General features: G+C 40.9%; 1 protein-coding gene across 1 annotated transcript in view; it reads left to right on the top strand.

Moving 5' to 3' along the window:
- The first annotated feature begins 3677 nt into the window (after nucleotides 1-3677).
- Nucleotides 3678-22080, top strand: part of LOC149471235 (uncharacterized) — a 45643-nt gene continuing 27240 nt past the window's right edge. Inside the window, exon 1 of the mRNA XM_089651820.1 lies at nucleotides 3678-3852. Within this exon, the coding sequence (XP_089507946.1) occupies nucleotides 3726-3852 (127 nt within the window). The 5' untranslated portion in view covers nucleotides 3678-3725. The remainder of the gene's footprint in view (nucleotides 3853-22080) is intronic.

Raw genomic sequence — 22080 nt, 5'->3', positions numbered from 1 at the left:
TGATGAACAATGTAACCATGATCGTTTGAACTATCATGAAAGGGTTTCCATTCATGGCAGCTTGCTTTCTGTTGATATGCTGTGATCAGCTACAGCTAATCACATAGCACAGGCTGCTGTGATTGGCCCAGGTACTATGTGATAGCTGTGGGCCAATCACAGCAACACTACAGAAAGCACAGCTGTTGTGAAGGAAACTCATTCATAACAGTTGTGTACATATTGTGATCATGTGATTGCATAGCAAACACATGATCCCCCTGCCACTCAAGACAGCTGGGTACCAGGAACCTTAATCCGCTGTGCCCAGTGGACACAGCAGTTATGGGAGCGGCATGCAGACAACTTATTTTTACACTGCTGGGAATAGCCACGCCGCCTGTCCACAGTAAAGATACAGAGGGCGGGCGGCAAGTGGTTAATTATCACTGGCATTTAACAAAACATATATTGTGACAATTCACTAAGCTATAATTCATGTACCCTATACCATGGCAATTATGATTTTCAGCCAAATAGTTGTTATTTTTAGTTCTAATTGCTTAAAAATGATGATTGTATGGCAAATAGTGATTGTTATTGCTTATTAAATAGAGCCTAATAATATTTACATACAAAAATATCCTGTTCATCATAAATTAGGAAGATTATCTGAAGACTGAGTTATTTTCAGAATTTCCCTGCTGCTCCCAAGTTTTGAAAAGGCAAAATCTAGTAAAATCATGTGTTAGATACGTACAATATCTTCTGCTTTGCCATAGGTAGTGTATTGGTTATGAAAACATAAGCAATACAAACATAAAACTCATAAAATAAATTTCTGACTTTTAAACCAAACAATTTCATTGCTATGGACAAAAACTCCACTATTTCCAGTTTTCGTAAATCAACCAGAGACAGCTGAGGTGACAGACACCCATTAACTTTGTATTACCAGAATACCCTAAAGAGCATGTAGGTTAATACACGAGAACACTAGTGATAAATGTTACTAGTAAAACTGATTTTCAACTTTTGTAAAATAAACATAGTCTTTTACCATTGTAGACCTCTTTTAAAGATCCATGGGCTTTGAAAGTTCACCTTTGTGATGTTGTCATCTTCAAACAAATTGTTAGATTCATAATCCACCTGCTTAGTATGGCAAACAGTTTTCTGTTTTAAAGCAATTATGCTGTATATGTGGGTAGATGTCTACATGTTGTATATTATTGTAAACAAAAAAATGTAATAATTGAGAATGACAGATGACCAAAACACTATTCTTTTACTAAGTACAACCTTTTATGTAGTAATTAATATTTAAACTAATCGTAGCTGAAACAGAGTACTGTTACTTATGACAATGATACAACATACATTTAAAAGTTCAATGAAAGGTGAAAAAACACCATTCACTTGCTCCCATAGAACAAATTGGTCTGAACCTTCTATCTATAGATTCCAAATACACTTGAAGAGTATACCGTTTAATTTTGGTGGCTAACAAAAACTAGATATTAGATAAATGGCAGGTTGTAAGATACACTTTATTGCCAAAAGTATTGGGACACCTGCCTTTACACACACGAACTTTAATGGCATCCCAGTCTTAGTCCGTAGGGTTCAATATTCAGTTGACCACCCTTTACAGCTATAACTCCTCTGGGAAGGCTGTCCACAAGGTTTAGGAGTGTGTCTGTATTATTTATTTCAGGTACTTAAATAGCCCTGTCAATTTACGCTGTGCTTTACATGTATATTGTACATTCACATCAGTCCCTAACCCTCAAGGGGAATACAATCTAAGGTCCCTAACTTACATTCATACATACACACACTAGGGCTAATTTAGAGAGGATCCAATTCACCTACCAGCATGTCCTTGGAGTGTGGGAGGAAACCCACACAGGCACAGGGAGACCATGCAAACTCCAGGCAGGTGGTGCTGTGGTTGGGATTTGAACTAACGACCCTAGTACTACCAGGCAGAAGTGCTAACCATTTAACTACTGTGCTGCCCTGTGGAAATGGTTGACTATTCTTCCAGAAGTGCATTTGTGAGGTCAGGCATTTATGTCGGATGAGAAGGCCTGGCTCGCAGTCTCCACTGTAATGTATCACAAAGGTGTTCTGTTGGGTTGAGGTCAGGACTCTGTTCAAGCCAGTCAAGTTCCTCCACCTCAAACTCTCTCATCTGTGTCTTTATGGACCTTGCTTTGTGCACTGGTGCACAGTCATGTTGGAACAGGAAGGGGCCATCCCCAATCTGTTCCCACAAAGTTGGGAGCATGAAATCGTCCAAAATGTCTTGGTATACTGACACCTTAAGAGTTCCCTTCAATGGTACTACCACTGCATCTGGCAGGAGAGGAATTTTGCCCCATCACTAGTGTCAGTGCAATAAAGAGTGCAATATCATTGGTGTTAGTGAAAGGAATAGTGCCCATTACTGTTATCAGTGGGAGAAATAGTCCCCCATCAGTGATGTCAGTAAGAGGAATAGTGCCCCATCATTGGTGTCAGTGAAAGGAATAGTGCCTAATTATTGGTGTCATTGGGAGGAATAGTGCTCCATTAATGGTGTCAGTGGGAGAAATTGTGCCCCATTGTTGCTATCACTGTGTCAGGATTTATGAAAGGAAAGGGCCTGGGTCACCTGCTGGTGGCACTGTTGTTCCTGGAGCTGAAGGAATATAGTTCCAGTGGTCACCATTGGGTAGGCTACAGCTGATACTGACTGCCTGGAAGGTGTCTTCAGTGTTCTACCTGTGAGCTGTGTCCCTGCCTGATCCTGTGACCTGCTCTCAGTACCCTGTTACCTGTATAGAGTACCCTGTATCCTGCTTTGCTGCCCTTTTTTCCTGCCCTAGTCCTGATCCTGCTCTGTTCATGTGATTCCCCTCCATTTTGCGTGTAGTGTTTGTTAGTTTGGGTCTTGTTCTGGGTTTGCTGCACTAGCATGTTTATTTTTCACTTTTATATTGTTAATTGTTTTTTTGGTGTTGGAAGGGTGTTATTTATGTTAATAAATGTTATATAATCTTACTTGATGTGGTTCCCAATTCCTTACTGTGTAGCCTGCTGCTCTGGTCAACCCAGGTGGATACCTGCATTTGGTATCCCTTACACACTGAAAGGAATTGTGCCCCATTGTTTGTGTCAGAGATTGGAATAGTGTCCAAGGACTGATAAAAGGTGAGCAAAGGGCTGCAATTTGGGGATTACTGTTCTAAGTGATCAAAAACAACTAGATTGCCACAAGAGCATTGCTGTTCAATGATAAGTATAGTTTGTAGGTAAGTAAGTAGATCTGCATGAACAACTAGACATATAGAGTTTTCTGAAGAAGAGATTAAAAAAAATGGCAGATTGTTTGCCTTTAATAGTTTGACATACTGCACAAAAGATGAGGTGTAGATATAACTTAGCTGTTGGTTTTTGTATATCCAATTTAAAATGTTTGTGTGTTTAGGCGCTTATTAGTGGCCTAATGTCAATACACAGATCACCCTGCTGTATGATTAAAAAAACCCCAAAAAAACACTGTCCTCTCTTCTCATACAATTATTTTCTCCGGCACCACAGTTAATGTAACAGATGAATATGTTGTGTGATATAGTTGTATGCTTCCATGGGCTAATTAAATGAGACCATATACTTTAATGAAGTTTCTATTTTTATTCACACAGCCCAGAGCAGAAAATGAAAGACACCCTGTACTATGTCCGAGATTTATCTCTCACATGGCGCCATCACCACAACAGCACCATGCCAGAGTAGCAAGTATCAAATCAGCTGGCCCTTCAGAGATTGTGAGAAATAGACCGGGGAAATTACTGCCTAAGGCCAATAGCAGCTGGAATACTTCAGGTAAGAATGATTTTGAATATACATAACAGCAAATTTGGCTATTAGATTATACAAAAAACACATTAAGTTGCATTCTGTCCAGCCACTCTGGTGGTTGCCACGAGCAGGTGGGAAACTGTAAAAGGGATCTTCTTGGCTGTATAGTGTGACAGTCGAATGTAAATCACAGGAACAGCCTAATAACATGACAAAACCTTTGAATGTAGCATTTGTATTTATCTGTTTGGTTGGAGTTCCACTTTAATCATAAGACAGCTCATGTCAGCTCATGAAGACGGCATGCTTGATTTCTCTATGAAGTAGTCAAAAATCTACTGATATACAGTACAGTAAATGTAATTAAGGTGGATATTGTTTTGTGTATTATAGTTAACTATAATTTGTTGAAGATATGTGTCATATAGAAGGACTATTTCTATATACAGTATACTGCAGCTGGAACAGACCTATAGTAATACACCTGCAATGTTCCTGCAATAAAAAAATGTAATCCTGGAAAGTGTTTTAGTTATTGCAGAACACTTGATATTTACAAGAGGTTTCCTTAGGGTTCCTATGACTACCTGGAAATCTCAGTCATTTTGTATGTGGCTTGAAGCATTTCCCCCTATATTTGGGTGCATTCCTGACATGGACCTCAGTGTCATCTCCAATTTTGACATTTAGCATCCTACATTGCTAAAGACACCTGTTTATTGGCGTCTGAAGTTCCCTTCTAAGATAGTGGAAAGATGGTGGCGCATGCCAATTTCTGCTTGGGAACTAAAGTAAAAGGCAATATAAACAATGTGCCCAGGTTTAGGGGACTTCAAACGAATGTACTGAGAACTTTCAGTACTTGCAAACAACTTTGTAGTGCCTAGTTTTAAGAAATAATATTAGTTTGGAGTGTTACTTAGTAATGTAATAATAGGGTCCTTTTTGTTACTGTAACCAGCTATCTGGATGTGTAGGCCATCATGATAATGGGGTCAATTGAATTAGACCTAATTAAAGTAAAAATAATGATTTCAAAAGTCTAAAATAATTTGAGATTTGGGCAATCTGTGATGAATTGTAAAATATATCCTTCAATAATACAGGTAAAAAACACAGTTGCTATCAAATGCTTTCCAAACACTATGGGACCCTATATAATAACAACCTCTATACAAAACAGGTTTGTATAATGGTTAATTTTCTAAGTGGCTCCTTAGTGCTTGAATGGCATTTTAGCACAATTGTGTTTATATTTATAACTCATCATAATTGAGCAGACTCAAATTATTGTATATGTTAGAAATTATTTTAGTTTGAGCAGGATCTAGGGAGTCTATGGATGCACTGGCATAGCACTATAGTGGGGAGTTAGACAGCCATTTACACTAAAGCATGTTCTGACACATTCTAACTTGCAGTTGCCTGGGTTGTTTGTAGAATAGTAGAAGAAACACCAAGTGTGTGTGTGTTGAGCTGTTGGTGGGAAATCAGTGACAGGATTCTGGAGCAGCAGATTAGCATCAAATTGTGCGTGAAAGTGGCAAACGTGTGAGTGGAACTTTAGCTATGTTGCAATAGGCTTATGGGGAACATTCCATGAACAAATCAAGTGTTTTTTGAATGGCATGAGCGGTTTAAGGAACGGCGGGAAGATGTCCATGATGACACAAGTGGAAAGCCAAAAACTCAAAGGACTGATACAAATGTGAGCAGAGAATCTGTTTGGAGGAAAAGACCGGAACTCTGGCCTAACAAATGCATTCTTCACTATGGCAATGCTCCTGCACATGATGTGTTAAGTGTTCATGAGTTCCTGGTCCAAGAATCCATTCTGAAATGCAACCAACCATTTTATTTCCCTGACTTAATACCCTACCACTTTTGACTGTTTCCAAAATTAAAAAAAAACCCTAACAGGACACAGATTTGATGACAGTCCAGACATCCAACTTTCAGGGACAAAGATACTGTGCAATGTTCTGGAACATAAATTCCAGGAATGTTTCCAGCAGTGACACAGTCATCTAGAAAAGTGCATTGCTTCACAAGGGGACTGCTTTCAAGGTGTCAACAGCCGCTTGTGAATAGGTAAGAAAACATTTTTTTTTTTGCAGTTTATTCCAGGAATTAGATTGTCACACCTCGCATACTGTTTATATTTTAAAAGAAAATTTATGTTTAAAGCAATTAATGTAAGTACCTAAATGTGACCTGGCATCAGCCTTTTGCGGTCCCTGTACAGCAAAGCCAATATGCTGCAGTGCTCATATGCTAATAATTAATATATTGACATCAGGAGAGAGTAGACTGTCATCAGTTTTCTTATTGCCCTTCACTATCCAGTCACAGGCTGGGACAGGGGGAAGTATTACTTAATTCTGCTAGTAAAAAGTCAGGTCTCCAGGCAAATCCTTTGGCAGGTAAAACAGCACTTAAATAAGTATTTCAGGGAAATAGTAGCAAATAAACTTTAGCTTTAAATGGTTAGCTGGGCACCCCTTTGTGAGTATACCATGGATGACATTGCTAACAGTGCCTTGTTAATGTGTTGCCTCAGTCTGGAGAACCATTGAAATCCCTTGCCCTAGCCTATTGCACCACTAATAAGCAATTTATCAATATGCTGTGGAATGTGTTCCTGATTGCATTACATGCCTTTACAGCTCCAGCAGGATGTGATGAAAATATAACACATTTGGGAATTATCATTATATACCCCTGTGTTGCATATACAGAATGACACAGCAGTAGCTTTGGTTAAGAAACTACAATACATTTTGCATTGCAATTAAACGTGTTATTGTGTGTAACTATTATGCCATAAAAATGTGCACAATAGGCATCACAATGTTAATGCAAATGCTTTCACTGGTCTCTCTCATTAATACACATATTGATAGAGCCTGGCAGCGGCAGGAACATTCTACTGGAGTAAGGTCAAAAACTAATTATTCACCATATGGTGGCTGCCTCCACAACAATTGTGTAAGAGGAAAAAAGGGAAGTCCCTTAGCTGATTTCTTTGGGCAGTTTGCTCAGTGATGACTCTCTTGACACATGCCATTCATGTTCTTACTGAATAACAGATGGGCTAAGACTGGGAACTAAGGGAAAAGCATGGCAGAACCCTGATACCAGCTTGGGTCTTTTATCCCACAGAATGACTTTAAGTCACATGGTCCAAGAACATAACAAGTGGGGAATTGTACTTGCAGGATTTCCTTGCTTTTCAAACAGGCTAGACGTAATTTTGACTCCCTTTTCGTATTTTGTTTATTAAAAGGATCAGTGCTGTGGATGAAAGAGATTATTTGATTGTGGCATAGGCAGTTTTCTGCCAATGACCCTCTTCTCATTGTGAGCAGGAAAAAGTTGGTTGGCGGTTTGGCAGATAACAATATAGCCGAGCTCCAAATTAAAACTTAAACTCATTTCTTTTCTTTTCACTTGTAAATTTTCCCTGTACGTGTCAAAGGAACAAACCACCAGGATTTCACGAATTCAGACATAAAAGCTTTAAATCTGTTGCCTTTACTTACTTTTTAACCAAGCATAGAAGTAAAATATGTTAGTTGTCAGAAATCCAATTATACTGTGTATAGTGTTGCTCCTTTAGTTCTATTATGACTGATTATTCATAAAGTAAAATAAATATTAATAAACACTGCAGTTTCTTAATGACATGTAAAGTATAAAAAAAAGCATTTGTGTTTGTTTAATTTCATTATACAAGCAGCAATATTGTACTGTAATCCATGACTAATTAAAGCTAATTTCTCAAAAGTTCTTTTAGGTTATTATGGATTACTGCTTCACCATTATTGCTGCCCTTTATACATTCTATATTGGCAGTTACTTGTATCTAATAAACAAATTTAATCTTTGATCTTTTGTATCAATAACTGCACCAATCAGTGGGAGAACCTGGTTTTAGCAAAAGCAGGATTCCAGTGTGATAGTTTCAAGGACCACCCACAGCTCATATTTTTGTCCATTCAACCAACCTTAGCCTTAAAAAAGTCCCACATCACTGCACAGTGTTATCAAGATAGAATATACAGTGAGGAACAGTAGTATTTGAACACCCTGCGATTTTGCAAGTTCCCCCACTTAGAAATCATGGAGGGGTCTGAAATTCACATTGTAGGTGCATTCCCACTCTGAGAGACAGAATTTAAAAACAAATTCAGGAAATCACATTGTATGATTTTTAAAGAATTTGTCTTGCAGTGCTGAACATAAGTATTTGAACACCTGAGAAAATCAGTGTTGGTACAGAGGCCTTTGTTTGCAATTACAGAGGTCAAACGTTTCCTGTAGTTGTTGACCAGGTTTGCACACATTGCAACAGGAATTTTGGCCCACTCCTCCACACAGATCTCCTCTAGATCTGTCAGGTTTTGGGGCTGTCGCTGAGCAACACGGAGTTTCAGATCCCTCCAAAGATGTTCTATTGGATTTAGGTCTGGAGACTGGCTAGGCCACTCCAGAACCTTGATATGCTTCTTACGGAGCCACTCCTTGGTTATCCTGGCTGTGTGCTTCGGGTCGTTGTCATGATGGAAGACCCAGTCACGACCCATCTTCAATGCTCTGACTGAGAGAAGGAGGTTGTTGCTCAAAATCTCACAATAAATGGCCCCATTCATCCTCTCCTTAATACAGTGCAGTCGTCCTGTCCCCTTCGCAGAAAAGCACCCCCAAAGCACGATGTTACCACCCCCCTGCTTCACAACACGAGTGAAACACGAGTGAAGTTTAGACCAAAAAGTTCTACTTTGGTCTCATCTGACTACATGACTTTCTCCCATGCCTCCTCTGGATCATCCAGATGGTTATTGGCAAACTTCAGACGGGCCTGGACATGTGATGACTTGAGCAGGGGAACCTTCCCTGCAATGCATGATTTGAAACCATGACGGCGTAGTGTTCTACCGACAGTGACCTTTGAAACTGTGGTCCCAGTTTTCTTCATGTCATTGACCAGCTCCTCCCTTGTAGTTCTGGGCTGATTCCTCACTCTTATTCTTATCATCAGTGATACCCCACGAGGTGAGATCTTGCATGGAGCCCTAGTCCGAGGGAGACTGACAGTCGTCTTTAGCCTCTTCCATTTTCTAACAATTGCTCCAACAGTTGATCTATTTTCACCAAGCTGCTTGGCAATTGCCCCGTAGCCCTTTCCAGCCTTGTGGAGGTCCACAATTTTGTCTCTGGTGTCTTTTGACAGCTCTTTGGTCTTGCCCATGGTAGTAGTTGGCATCTGACTGACTGTGGGGTGGACAGGTGTCTTTAAAGAGCTCAGACAGGTGCTACTAAGTTAGATTAATGAGTGGAGTAGAGGTGGACTTTTTAAAGGTACAGTAACAGGTCTTTGAGAGCCAGAATTCTTGCTGTTTCTTAGGTGTTCAAATACTTATGTTCAGCAGTGCAAGACAAATAAATTCTTTAAAAATCATACAATGTGATTTCCTGATTTTTTTTTTAAATTCTGTCTCTCAGAGTGGGAATGCACCTACAATGTGAATTTCAGACCCCTCCATGATTTCTACATGGGAGAACTTGCAAAATCGCAGGGTGTTCAAATACTTCTGTTCCTCACTGTAAATGGGTCAGGGAAACCTTTGACTGCACATGAATGAAAATATAAAATGCCATTTTATATATTAAGGATCGTACTATATCTTTAAGAAAATAAAAAAAAATCATATTTCTGATTCCCATTGAGAGATCAAAAAAGGGGGTACACATAACACATGGGAAACAGAAAAAGAGAACAACACAACACCGGGCTTTCTGATTCTGGTCCCCCAGTGGCACAACACCAGTAAGACATAGGGCAGGACATTCTGACCCCCCCACCCCCATTTTCAGCCCTTCTTTCCACTCTTCTTACCACATCACCTCACAAAAATCCCTCCCAACATCTGCCCAAACCCTGCCAGTTCACCAAGCCCCCGCAAAAAAAACCCGGTTTCACTATCCACTGCTCTGCTGGAGCCTGGCTTACTAGAACACACCAGGTAGATCAGCAGAGGCGGCACCTCTATCTAGAGATCTGTGGTGCTAGGGTGGGCATGCATGGGAGTCGAGTTTGCTTGGTATGTGTCAGGAGCTGCAGGGCTGGGACCAGTGTGCAGGAGAGCTGAAAGTTAGAATTGATGAGTATGTAATAGCAGCTCCCCAGCCAGAGATTGGGACCTCTCTGAATGTGCTTCCTGCTCTTCATGGTGGAGGCAGTGACATAGAGATTGGGGCACAACAGGACTGAGGTGGGCATGCAAGAGAGCAGACTCTGGTTTGTTCAGTTCCTTCTGTGCCCATTTTTGATCAGCCTGGCTGAAGAAGATCCTGTCCCCCAGCACTATGTGAACAGTAGAGGTTGAGGCTGCAGGACACTGGTGCCAAGAGCATGAAAGGATGACAGGAGGCACCAGTCACATCTTCCCTCTCTTCCATAGCAGATTTACCACACGTTTGTCCCCATCAGCCCATCCCTTCCACAGCAGACCATTGCACATCTCACCTTATCATCAACCCCCCAACCCCACAGAGGAACTCCAGCACATCTCGCTCCCCCTCAACAAAATCTCCCCACTCTATCCATCACAGCAAGTATTTGGCACATCACTCAAAACCCACTCCCTCCTGCTCAAGGTGCTTGTAATGCATCTGCATGTTAAAACCTCTCCAGCTATGCTCACACTGTGTCCTCATCTCTGCTCACAGTATACACATTCCACTATACCCAACTCACAGCATACACCACTGCTCCCTAGCTAGCACACCTCCACTTGCTGAAGATCCTCACACATTTCTCAAGACTGTCCCTCATGTCATGTCCACAGCTCATCCTCATCCTATATCCCCCTCTACATACTCACACCATGCCCTCGCTAGGGAGGGGGGGCATATGCATTGCCCCCCTCTCCCAGCCACCTAACTATTATTATTATTATTTTTTATTATACAGGATTTATATAGCGCCGGCAGTTTGCTCAGCGCTTTACATTATGGTGGGAGACAATACAGTAACAATACAGTTCAATATATGAGAGGTTCGAGGGCCCTGCTCCTTGGAGCTTACAATCTAGGAGGGAGGGGATAGTGGTACAAGAGATAATAACTGTGGGGGTGGAATGGTTGGAAGAGTAGAGGATTCCAGTATTAGCTGAGGGCGGGGTAGGCCCCCCTGAAGAGATGGGTTTTCAGAGTGCGCCTAAAGGTAAGCAGAGTAGGCGATAGTCTGATGGATTGGGGTAGGGAGTTCCAGAGGATGGGGGAAGCCCTGGGGAAGTCCTGGAGACAAGCATGGGAGGAAGAGACATGTATGTGAACCCGGGCTAACGGTTGTTTTGATATTGAAAAATATAAATAAAGGAGCCCCAAACGTTAGCTTTCCTCATCGGATGATGAATAACAGTCTAACCCTAAAATCTGCTTGCTCCTCCCAGCAGTGCGCGGTTCTCCTCCTGCTGTCTCCTCCATCTTGTTTCCGGAACATAACTCTCCAGCCACCTCATCCATCGGCACCCCCCCCTTCATGCACATCATTTATACCCCAACTTACAGATACCTCTCTCTGGCTGCCTCATCCAGTTCAAAGCATGTCACTTACCAGCCACCTAACCTCCCCTCTCAACAAACTCCCCTAACAACATACTACAACCCATCTGCACCTTATTAGTCAAGCCACACAGCCATGCCATCCCCTCCTTCCCAGCCTCTTCATTCTCCCTGCTGACAAAAATTCTTCCTTTGCCCACCTCACCCCTCCATTTACAGATATCCCTCCCCAGTAGCCTAACAGTCATACCCTCTGCACATCTCTCCTACACATATTACATGTCATCTCCTACCTACCATTATACGCCCCTCAATCCTCTCCTGCACAAACTACTTGTTGTCATACCCTTACCACTTTTCTACTCTGCCTACTGTCGTATACTCTCCATTTCTCACCTTCACATACTTCCGGTCATCATACCCTGTACTCCTCTCCTGCACACAATACCTGCTGTCATAATCCTATCCTACACATATTGGCCACTGTCATATGCAGCTGCTTTCTCCTGCACTTACTGCTTGCTGTCATATTTTCTGCAATCCTCTTCATCACATACAGTCCACTGCCATACATTCTGCACTTCTTTACTGCACATAGCGCCCACTGTCATGTGTTCAACACTCCACTGCAGTACATACTACCTGTTATCATATGCTCCATGCTCCTCTAGTACACATACTGGTTGTTCTACCCTCTGTACTTCTCTTCTGCATATACTACCTGATGTCAAATCCTCCGCACTGTTCCCCTGCATTGTTCCCCTGCATATCTTCCTAAATAAAGCAATTATTCAATATTATTTCTAATAAACCCGGTCTTGGCTGTTTTGGAACAGGCTCACTTTTGCTAGTATATGTAAAGTATTGTGGTACAAAAGCAGGGCTTTGTTTTCAGCGTGAACATGGGGGAACACAGTTCTGGCACCTCCAGCACTGAATGTATGTAACGGCAAGGGGTGGTGGTGTGTACTGCAGGGTCCATTGATGCTGGCTGCTGGGGGATCTTTTGTCTCGGGAGGGGATCTATTTTTGCAAGGGGGGGGGGAATGTGTCTATTGATGCTGGGGAGGTTTACTGCTGATAGTGGGGGATCTATTGTTGCTGGGGATCTTATGTTGCTGTGGAGTCAGTTGTTGCTGGGAGGGATCTATCGTTGCTATCTGCTGGAGGGTCTATTGATGATGGCTGTGGGGAGATCTGTTAATGCTGCCAGGGGACTATGGCTTCTGGGGGATATTTAGTTGCAGGTGGTCCATTGTTGCTGGGCGGTTCTATTGTTGCTGGCTTCAGGGGATCATTTTACTGCTTTTCTTGTTATTATTACAAATTCCATAGAAATTGAGACTTGGTTCTGAATTTTCTAAAACGGTAGTACAGGGAGGCAGGTATGGGGGGAAACACAGGAACAGTGCATGACGGAGACAGGGGGTGACTCAGAAAGAGAGAGTTCCTACACCTATTCTTTGAAAAAAAAAAAAAAAGCCCTGTACAAAAGAATATTTAGGTCTACTCCTGCATTGATAACAGGAATATTATTTGAAAAAAGGTTAATAAATTATTCAGTTTACCCTGACATATTGAATGAAATATTAAATCAGCATTCATCATAGGCGGCTGAGTGTTTTTAGCACCTGACAGATGCGCACCAAACAGTCTAAACAGGTAGTATTTTATGAAAACTCAATTGTTTCTGTTATGAAAAATATACAAACTATGTCAAGATCAAGATCATTTTTCCTATATTGATCAAAGGAAAGTCTGGGAGGCTGCACTAAAGCACATATCCACTTAATGGTATAGAAAAGCAGCTTAAAAACACAGTACTGTATGCCAGTGGGGGAAAAAGGTTCACGTATATCGCGTCAACCTCAGCGCTTAATCATAACCCCATGATTAAGCATTGAGATCTGTGCAATACGCATAAACCTTTTTCCCCCACTGGCATACAGTATGATGTTTTTAAGCTGCTTTTCTATACAGTAAAGTGGATATGTGCTTTAGTGCGGCCTCCTTGAATTCTCTTTGATCCATAGCACAGGTGTGCGAACTGGGCCAGCACACACGTTGAAGGACTGTGGAGTGTGGGAGTGGTGAGCTTACCATCACCACAGTGGAGCAGCATTACCTTCTTTCTCTATCATTTTTCTTCTATCAAAGCACATCACACTTCTGGTCTGTTCAATAATGTAGCACAAAGAACAGTAACTATATTTGTAATGAATGTGACCCACCACTTCTGCTGGTGACTTCTGTCACAGAAACAGAAAGTAACGGAAAATCCAGAATGTAATAGTTGTCACAGGGAATGATTCATATTTGTGGGGGTCTTCTGAAACTCTTCATTGCTGCAAATGATCTAGCATCTGGTCGTTTAAACACACTACTGGACCTGTTCAATAATGTAGTACAAAAAACAATAATTATACACTACTCAAAAAAATTAAAGGAACACTTTGAAAACACATCAGATCTCAATGATGAAAAATATCATGCTGGATATCTATACCGATATCAACTGGGTAATGTGTTAGGAATGTAAGGATGCCCCATCGTTTGATGGAAATGACAATTATCAACCCATGGAGGACTGAATTCAAAGACACCCTGAAAATGAAAGTGAAAAAATTATGCAGCAGGCTAGTCCATTTTGTTGAAATTTCATTGCAGCAACTCAAAATGGTCCTCAGTAGTTTTTATGGCCCCCACGTGCTTGTATGCATGTCTGACAACGTGCATGCTCCTAATGAGATGATGGATGGTGTCCTGGGGTATTTCCTCCCGGATCTGGACCAGGGCATTACTGAGCTCCTGGAAATTCTGAGGTGCAACCTGGCAGCGTTGGATAGACCAAAACATGATATCTCAAAGATGTTCTATTGGATTTAGGTCAGTCGAGCATGGGGGCCATTCAATGGTATCAGTTCCTTCATCCTCCAGGAACTGCCTGCATACTCTCACCACATGAGGCCGGGCATTGTCGAGGAAAGTACTGCCGAGAACCGGCAGTTGTCAGAACAGGGATCGGCACCGATCATCAGGGCACTGATGATCAGTGCCCTGATGATCAGTGCCCAGCAGTGCCACCCACCAGTTCCGCCCACAAGTACCTAGCAGTGCCACACACCTGTGCCCAGCAGTGCCTCCCACCTGTGCCCGGAAGTGCCACCCACCTGTGCCCAGAAGAGCCACCCACCTGTGCCCATCAGTGCCACCCACCTGTGCCCATCAGTGCAGCCCGTCAGTGCTGCCCAGCAGTTCTGCCAGTCATTACCCAGAAGTTGCGCCAGTCAGTACCCGGCAGTTGTGCCAGTCAGTGCCCAGCAGTGCCGCCAGTCAGTGCCGACTATCAGTACCCATCATTAGTGCCAGCTCATTAGTACCGCCTATCAGTGCCGCCTATCAGTGCCCATCAGTGTCGCCTATCAGTGCCCATCAGTGTCGCCTATTAATGCCCATTAATGCTGCCTATCAGTGCAGCCTCATCAACGCACATTAGTGAAGGAGAAAAATTACCTGTTTGCAAAGTTTTATAATAGAAACCAAGAAACTTTTTTTTTCACATTTTTTGCTCTCTTTTTGTTTCTAGCGCAAAAAGAAAAACACCCAGTGGCAAGTAAATACCATCAAAAGAAAGCTCTTTTTGTGAGAAAAAAAGATAAAAGTTTCATATGGGTATAATGTTGCATGACTGCACAATTGTCATTCAAAGTATGACAGCACTGAAAGCTGAAAATTGGCCTGGGCAGGAAGAGGATATAAGTGCCCGGTAGGCAAGTGGTTAACTGACCAGATCAATATCCCAGGAGTTTAATTGACTTGATGCTATACTCTGATTAAGAAGTGTTCCTTTAATTTTTTTGAACAGTGTATTTAGAGTGAGTTCAACCCATAACAATCAACTACAAGTGAACCTTCACTGATATTTTTAGGCTGAAACATATTTTGCCAGTTTGAAAAAATGTCAGAAAGGAATGTGTGTACAAAGATCAACCAATGACATACCGATACAGAGCACACCAGCATCATTTGGCTACAACCACAGAAACCTATGGAAATTAGGTTAGATTTGGATAGAGTGGGGAAGAGTTGGAACCCCTGTCAATTTTTTTCTCGCTGTCTGTAGGGAAGTGTTGAAACCCATGTCAATTTTTCCTTGCCATCTGTGACACTGCTAGGTAGATTCACCCGTTGTTTCTTATTTTGGTGACTTTTTTCCCCGAAACAGAATATAATTGCCACAGGATATGCTTCTTATTTGTGGGGGCCCACTACCACTTTACCTTGAAAATGAACTGGCAAGAGGTTTTAGCATCTCAGAAATGGTCCCATATTGACTAATACAAGATAATTGTGTACAGAGTATAAAAATAAGTGTCCATGGAAAAAAACATATTTACACTGATCTACAGTAAATTGATAACTAAAAAAATGCCAAAATATGACCAGCTGGGGGCATGGGTTGAAAAATGTGATTGGAACAAAAGCATACTGGTTTCACTTGAAAGTTTCTGGTATAACAATAGCCTTCTCTAAAAAGTGCGCAGTCTACTTGATTATAGTGTCTAATGTACTGAAGTAGCTAAAGGCTAGTATAGTATATCATAACATTTGTAACACCACAATATTATAAAATATATTCCTGCTATAGTAAATTCCTATTAGTACTAGATAATGGGGGGAAATGGCTTCTATTAATGGCAATATTTAAAATGTGGACAATTTACACATAGGTGTGTTCTTTGTGTATTCTTTGACTTATTACTTTTTTATCAAACATCCTTTGACTCAAAGCTTTGGCTCAATCAGCATGCATTTGCATATATGTCTGATAGGTGCATTTTCCGAGTGCAGATAAGCCGCTCTGTTTGCACAGCAGACTTGTACTTTAATTAATATCTGGTTGATATATGAAAAGATGTAAAATCACTTTATTAAACACAGTTAAAGCACATTACATATTAATAATGCTGCCAAAAAAACAGCAACCAATGATAAGACAAGATGCTTTGTTATATTAAGTACAACTAGGCAAAATCAGTTTTTAAACCCCAGAATGGGTATATGGTATTTCTTAAACAATTCAGCTTCAAAGAACCCATGGTATAAATCCAAATACTTCTTATGATGGTGCAGATAGTAAACAATGGATTAGTGAGATACGTCTTCTATACGTTGTAAAGCTGCAAAGCTGAAAAGGCTTCTTATTATCAGGATTATGAAATCGCACTGAACTAGGGAGAGAAAGTGATTAATCAAAACTTTTGTTCTATTTCTGTGTCAGCAGACATCCGTGTGCATATGACAATGGCAGCTTTTGGCAAAACGTATGCAGTGTTCTTCCTCTGATTTTAGATATGATGAATGTGCCATATAGGTGACCCATATACAAGGCGACATGTAAATATTCAAGACCTTCTTTTGTTCATATTGAACAATGACTGTCATTAAGAAAAACACTCGGTTTGCCAATATGTCCCTCTGTGAGGATTCAGGGCTATTCCTGATTGGTCACCAGGACACATCCATGTGCCTTTGATAGCGATGACATGGAAGATGTATGGTCAAAGTGCTGCACTCAGCACCACTGCTGAGATGTAAAGAAAAACACAGTGACCCAAACAGACCTGTACTCAAACAATGTCGCACCAACCAAAGACAACATATTGAGAGGAAAAATGCTTGTAAGCTGTGTGTGCGGGAAGATGTATTGGCCAGACAGCCATAGGGCAAACTTTGAACTATTGAAATCTTTAGAAATATTGTCTAGTTTAACAACAATACTTACAAACCTAATTAATCATGCGTAGATAGTTATTTCAAATCTTTACATAGTATATCATTTTCATGTTACAATAGAGATGTCAAGTTTGGATAACTAACCATTATACAGGTGCAGAATAATATAATTAGATTTTTCATATGTAGTTAATTTCATTTAGTTTAATCAATTTAACTTGTGTGGCATTATATAGAGAGTGAATATATCATTATAGAGTTGTCTATATTCCTTTTAGCCAAGTCAAATTGTCAGAATGGTTTGAGAAGTAAGAATATGGGAAAATTTAAGACAGATGATGAATTAACATTTTGAGGCAACAATTTGTTGTTTGCACTAAAGACACATTGGGGTTGATTTACTAAAACTGTGGAAAATCTGGTGCAGCTCTGTGTAGAAATCAATCAGCTTCCAGGTTTTATTGTCAAAGCTTAATTGAACATGCTAAAGTTAGAAGCTGATTGGCTACCATACAGAGCTGCACCAGATTTTGAACTCACCAGTTTTAATAGATCAACCCCATTTTGTCTACAGCATGAACTGGAAATGTCAGAAAGTAAATGTTTAAGGTCATATTTTTTGGAAGCTGGCTTTCCCCATTTTTCTCAACTGAAAAATAAGCAATGGAGCATGTTATTTTACCATTCATTATCAAATACCAGATATAAATTAATGTACAGAAGCTCTATGTAATGTTCTGTCCACATTATTTTAGTCGTTTTATTGAATTGACTTCAGAAGAGCTAACTTTTTAAAAGTATTTTTTGCAGTACAAAAAAAAAAAAATGTTGCAAGTATAGATGGGTGTTGGGCTCTCTGGCACACCTCTTGCCAAGGTTAAAGAAACCCTGTCACATCTTTAACAAAATATCCAGCCAGCTGCTCCCTGCAACAGAAAAGCGGAATTCCTATCTCTTTAGTGGGTGACGAGCAGGGGCGGACTGACAACTCATGGGGCCCCCGGGCAATAGGGGATCATGGGGCCCCTGTGTCCTTGCCCATACTCAAAAAAGCCTATGAAAAAGGTACCAGGGGCATCTCAGGGGCCCCCTACTGACCCCGGGCCCTCGGGCAGTGCCCGAGTTTCCAAATGGTCAGTCCGCCCCTGGTGGCGAGTTTAATTTTTGTTGTCTTCATGAGCTGCAGGTGCCATTGCTATCTAGTGTGTTTCCAGCTGCTCAACATGATTCCTCCTGCTGGATGCTATGTCACTATAGGGCACAGCAGCTGGTGGCTTACTGACACACCCAGAAGAGTTGGATAAGAATGCAGTCTAACGTTAACAAAGACAGTAAAGGTTTTACCCGCTGCCGGTCAGTTACTGGGTACAACTATCTGGATTTTTTAAAAAGTGTGACAGGGCCTTTTGGCCCTAAGGGTGCCATTTGGAAAGTAGGTTTATGGGGTTATATGTCATCTATATGCCTCCCATAACATACAATTTTTAACATGCCGGAATACTATTGGTCAACAGTAATTTTATACCTGCTTTGGACAGTTGATAAGATAAGGTGATCTGAACAGCTACACTTTCCTTTTTTAACAGAGAAAAACCTTTTGGACTCACAAGGCAAAAATGCAAGGTGTTAAATCAATGGAAACTGTTCCCAAATCTGATGAGGGTTCTAAAACCAATGAGCAATGCGATTGTTCTCTGTGCTGGGGAAAGCCCACCTGGCATTGAATATACGTGTTACCACAGTGGAAAATGATTACTTGATGTGCCATGTTTAAGCTTGGTTCCATTGCACTGGATGCAGGAGAGAATCTAGCACAATGGAGAACATTTATCAATTCTGTCACACGGCATGCTAAACAGGAGCAGCGAGACAGATTATAGAACTGTCACATAAACAGGCTAACTGAGAGACAGACTGATTTGCATCTAATTTTGTTGCTAATTTGCTTGGTAAAGGTCCCTCAACGAGTTTTTTCGGCAGTGTGCTGCCTACAGTTTGACCATCGTGGACAGAACAATTATGAAAAGCTGTATTTAATATACATACTGTGTGTTCCCTATATAACAAATGCAGTATACACCGTGTTCCAAATTATTATGCAAATGATATTTTTCTCATTTACCTAAATAATTGATGTACATAACAGTCAGCATAATTCTCATGTTATCATCTATTAAGAGTACAATTCAAATTTTATTGAACAAACCTCCTAATGATAACAGTATTTTTTTTAAACATAAAAAACTTCCAATGCACTGTTCCAAATTATTACACACAGTAAGTTTCAAAACACTTTATAGGTTGTAAAGAACTGAAAATTGTCATTTGTTGTCTTTGCAGCATATTTACTGAAATCAAAAGCTATTTCAATCAAACTTTTAACAACATTTTAACTTTTTAAACATTTTAACAGGTCACGTTACATTTTAACATAGGACCCCTTATTTAATAGCAGCTTCACAAGTCTTGCATCCATTGAACTTGTGAGTTTTTGGACAGTTTCTGCTTGAATTTGTTTGCAAGATGTCAGAATAGCCTCCCAGAGCTGCTGTTTGGATGTAAACTGCCTCCCATCCTCATAGATCTTTTGCTTGAGGATGCTCCAAAGGTTCTCAATAGGTTTGAGGTCAGGGGAGGATGGAGGCCACAGCATGACTTTCTCTCCTTTTATCCCCATAACAGCCATTGATGCAGAGGTATTCTTTGCAGCATGAGATGGTGCATTGTCATGCATGAAGATGATTTTATTATGGAAAGCATAGTTCTTCCTTCTGTACCAGGGAAGAAAGTGGTCAGTCATAAACTCCACATACTTTGCAGAGGTCATCTTTACACCTTCAGGGACCTTAAAGGGGCCGACCAGCTCTGTTCCCATGATTCCGGCCCAAAGCATGACTCCATCACCGCCTTGCTGACATTGCAGCCTTGTTGGAACAGGGTGGCCGTCCACCAACCATCCACTACTCTATCCATCTGGACCATCCAGGGTTTCACGGCACTCATCAGTGAACAGTACTGTTTGAAAATTAGTCTTCATGTATTTTTCTGCCCAATGCAGCCATTTCTGCTTGTGAGCATTGGTTATTGGTGGCCGAATAGAAGGTTTATTCACAGTTGCAAGACTCTGGAGGACTCTACACCTTGATGTCCGTGGGACTCCAGAGGCACCAGCAGCTTCAAATATCTGTTTGCTGTTATGTAATGGTATTTTAGCAGCTGCTGTCTTGATCCGATGCATGGATCTGGCAGAAATCTTCCTCAATGTGCCTTTATCTGCACAAACCCATCTGTGCTCTGAATCAGCCACAAATCTCTTAATAGTGCGATGATCACGCTTAAGTTTTCGTGGAATATCTAATGTTTTCATACCTCGTCCAAGGCATTGAACTATTTCACTCTTTTTGGCAGCAGAGAGATCTTTTTTCTTCCCCATATTTCTTGAAAATGGTGCTCTGCTTAATAATGTGGAACACCCTCCTTTAGTAGTTTTTCCTTAAATTGGGCTCACCGGCCAATCTAATTATCACAGGTGTCCGAGATATTTTTCAGTGATCAAAAGAGCCCTGAGACACAATGCCATCCATGAGTTAAACTGAAAAACAAAATATTTAATCTTTGTGACACTTAAATAGAATTTGCATAATAATTTGTAACGCGGTGTATAGTGCTCTGCTGAAAGAAATACTAAAATGTTGCTGAATAAATTCTGTTCTTTATGAAACTAATTTCCTTATCAACTGTATATTGCAAGGCTTGAGGCAATATAATATAACAGTGAAGATATATTACACACTATTTAAAAATGTTTCAAGAATCAGTCAACCCAAAACTAGTATTTCCAGTATTTCCGTTTTTTGCTTCTTATTTGCTGGAATGGTAGACCACTTTATTGTTCTTAATATCATTTTGGGACTCTTCCTTTTCGTGGCCATTACAGCAAGGTCTCTCACTTTTGGGTTCTTAACTGCCAGAACACTCCGGTGAGAGAGCTGATCAGGAGCCGATCAGCAGACCTTTTTTGATCATGCCCCTTTGACAGAAGATGGCCGAACATTTGGGCGGTCATTCGACCCTTGTGTACTAGGCCTAAGAATACCTTAGTTTGGGTGGGAACATCTCAGCCATTGGCTGATAGCACTGATCCAGAGCTGATTGTCAGACCTTTTTCAGTCATGTCCCTTTGACAGAAGATGGCCAAACATTCGTGTGGACATTCAGCTGCATGTATTAGGCTTAAAGAGTTACTAAACCCGGGACCCTGCATTCACTCTATCTGGTCTCCCACAGTACACACTACATGGAAATGCAATTATTTTAGTAAATATAAACTGCTAAATACCTTTTCTCATCAGCAGTGAGAGCAGTCTTGTGATTTCTATCAGTGTTTATCAGAGCATTGGTTAAAGCCTGTAGGAGGAGTTTTCTCCAGAAGGATGCAGAACCCCTGCCCTCTGTCTGAGAAGTGCTGATTGGCCCTGTGCTGATCACATGAACTCTCCCAAGAAAAAAAAAAAACCTCACTAGCAATACACACCAAACTGAGCATGTGCAGAATGTCTCCACATGATAAGAGGTAGGCACTTGAAGAAAGTAGGATCAGAGAAGTCAGGATCAAACAGCATTTTTACACAATGCAGAGGATTCATCCCTTAGATTCCATAGTAAGTATATCAAGCATGCTTTACTGCATATGCAGACTGATTTTACTGTTGTGGGTTTAGTAACACTTTAAGAATACACTAGTTTGGGTGAAAACATCCAAATCTCCAAGGTGTTTGAGGAGGTGGGGGAAGGAGGGACAGAACACAACTAGAAACAGTAATAGAAAGATCTTATAACTGGATTCCCAGTAGGTTTCAAAAGCCTATCCTTTTAGATTCCGCCACCAATAATGTTGAAATAATGTTTTGCATGGGCTTACTCTTTAAATGTTTTTTTATAATTATT

This window comes from Staurois parvus, unplaced genomic scaffold, assembly GCF_062004578.1.
Source record: "Staurois parvus isolate SC_StPar_1 unplaced genomic scaffold, SC_StPar_1.0 ptg000025l, whole genome shotgun sequence".
NCBI classification, from domain to species: Eukaryota; Metazoa; Chordata; class Amphibia; order Anura; family Ranidae; genus Staurois; species Staurois parvus.
The sequence above is the reverse complement of the archived record's forward strand: the minus strand, read 5'-3'. Positions and strand labels throughout refer to the sequence as shown.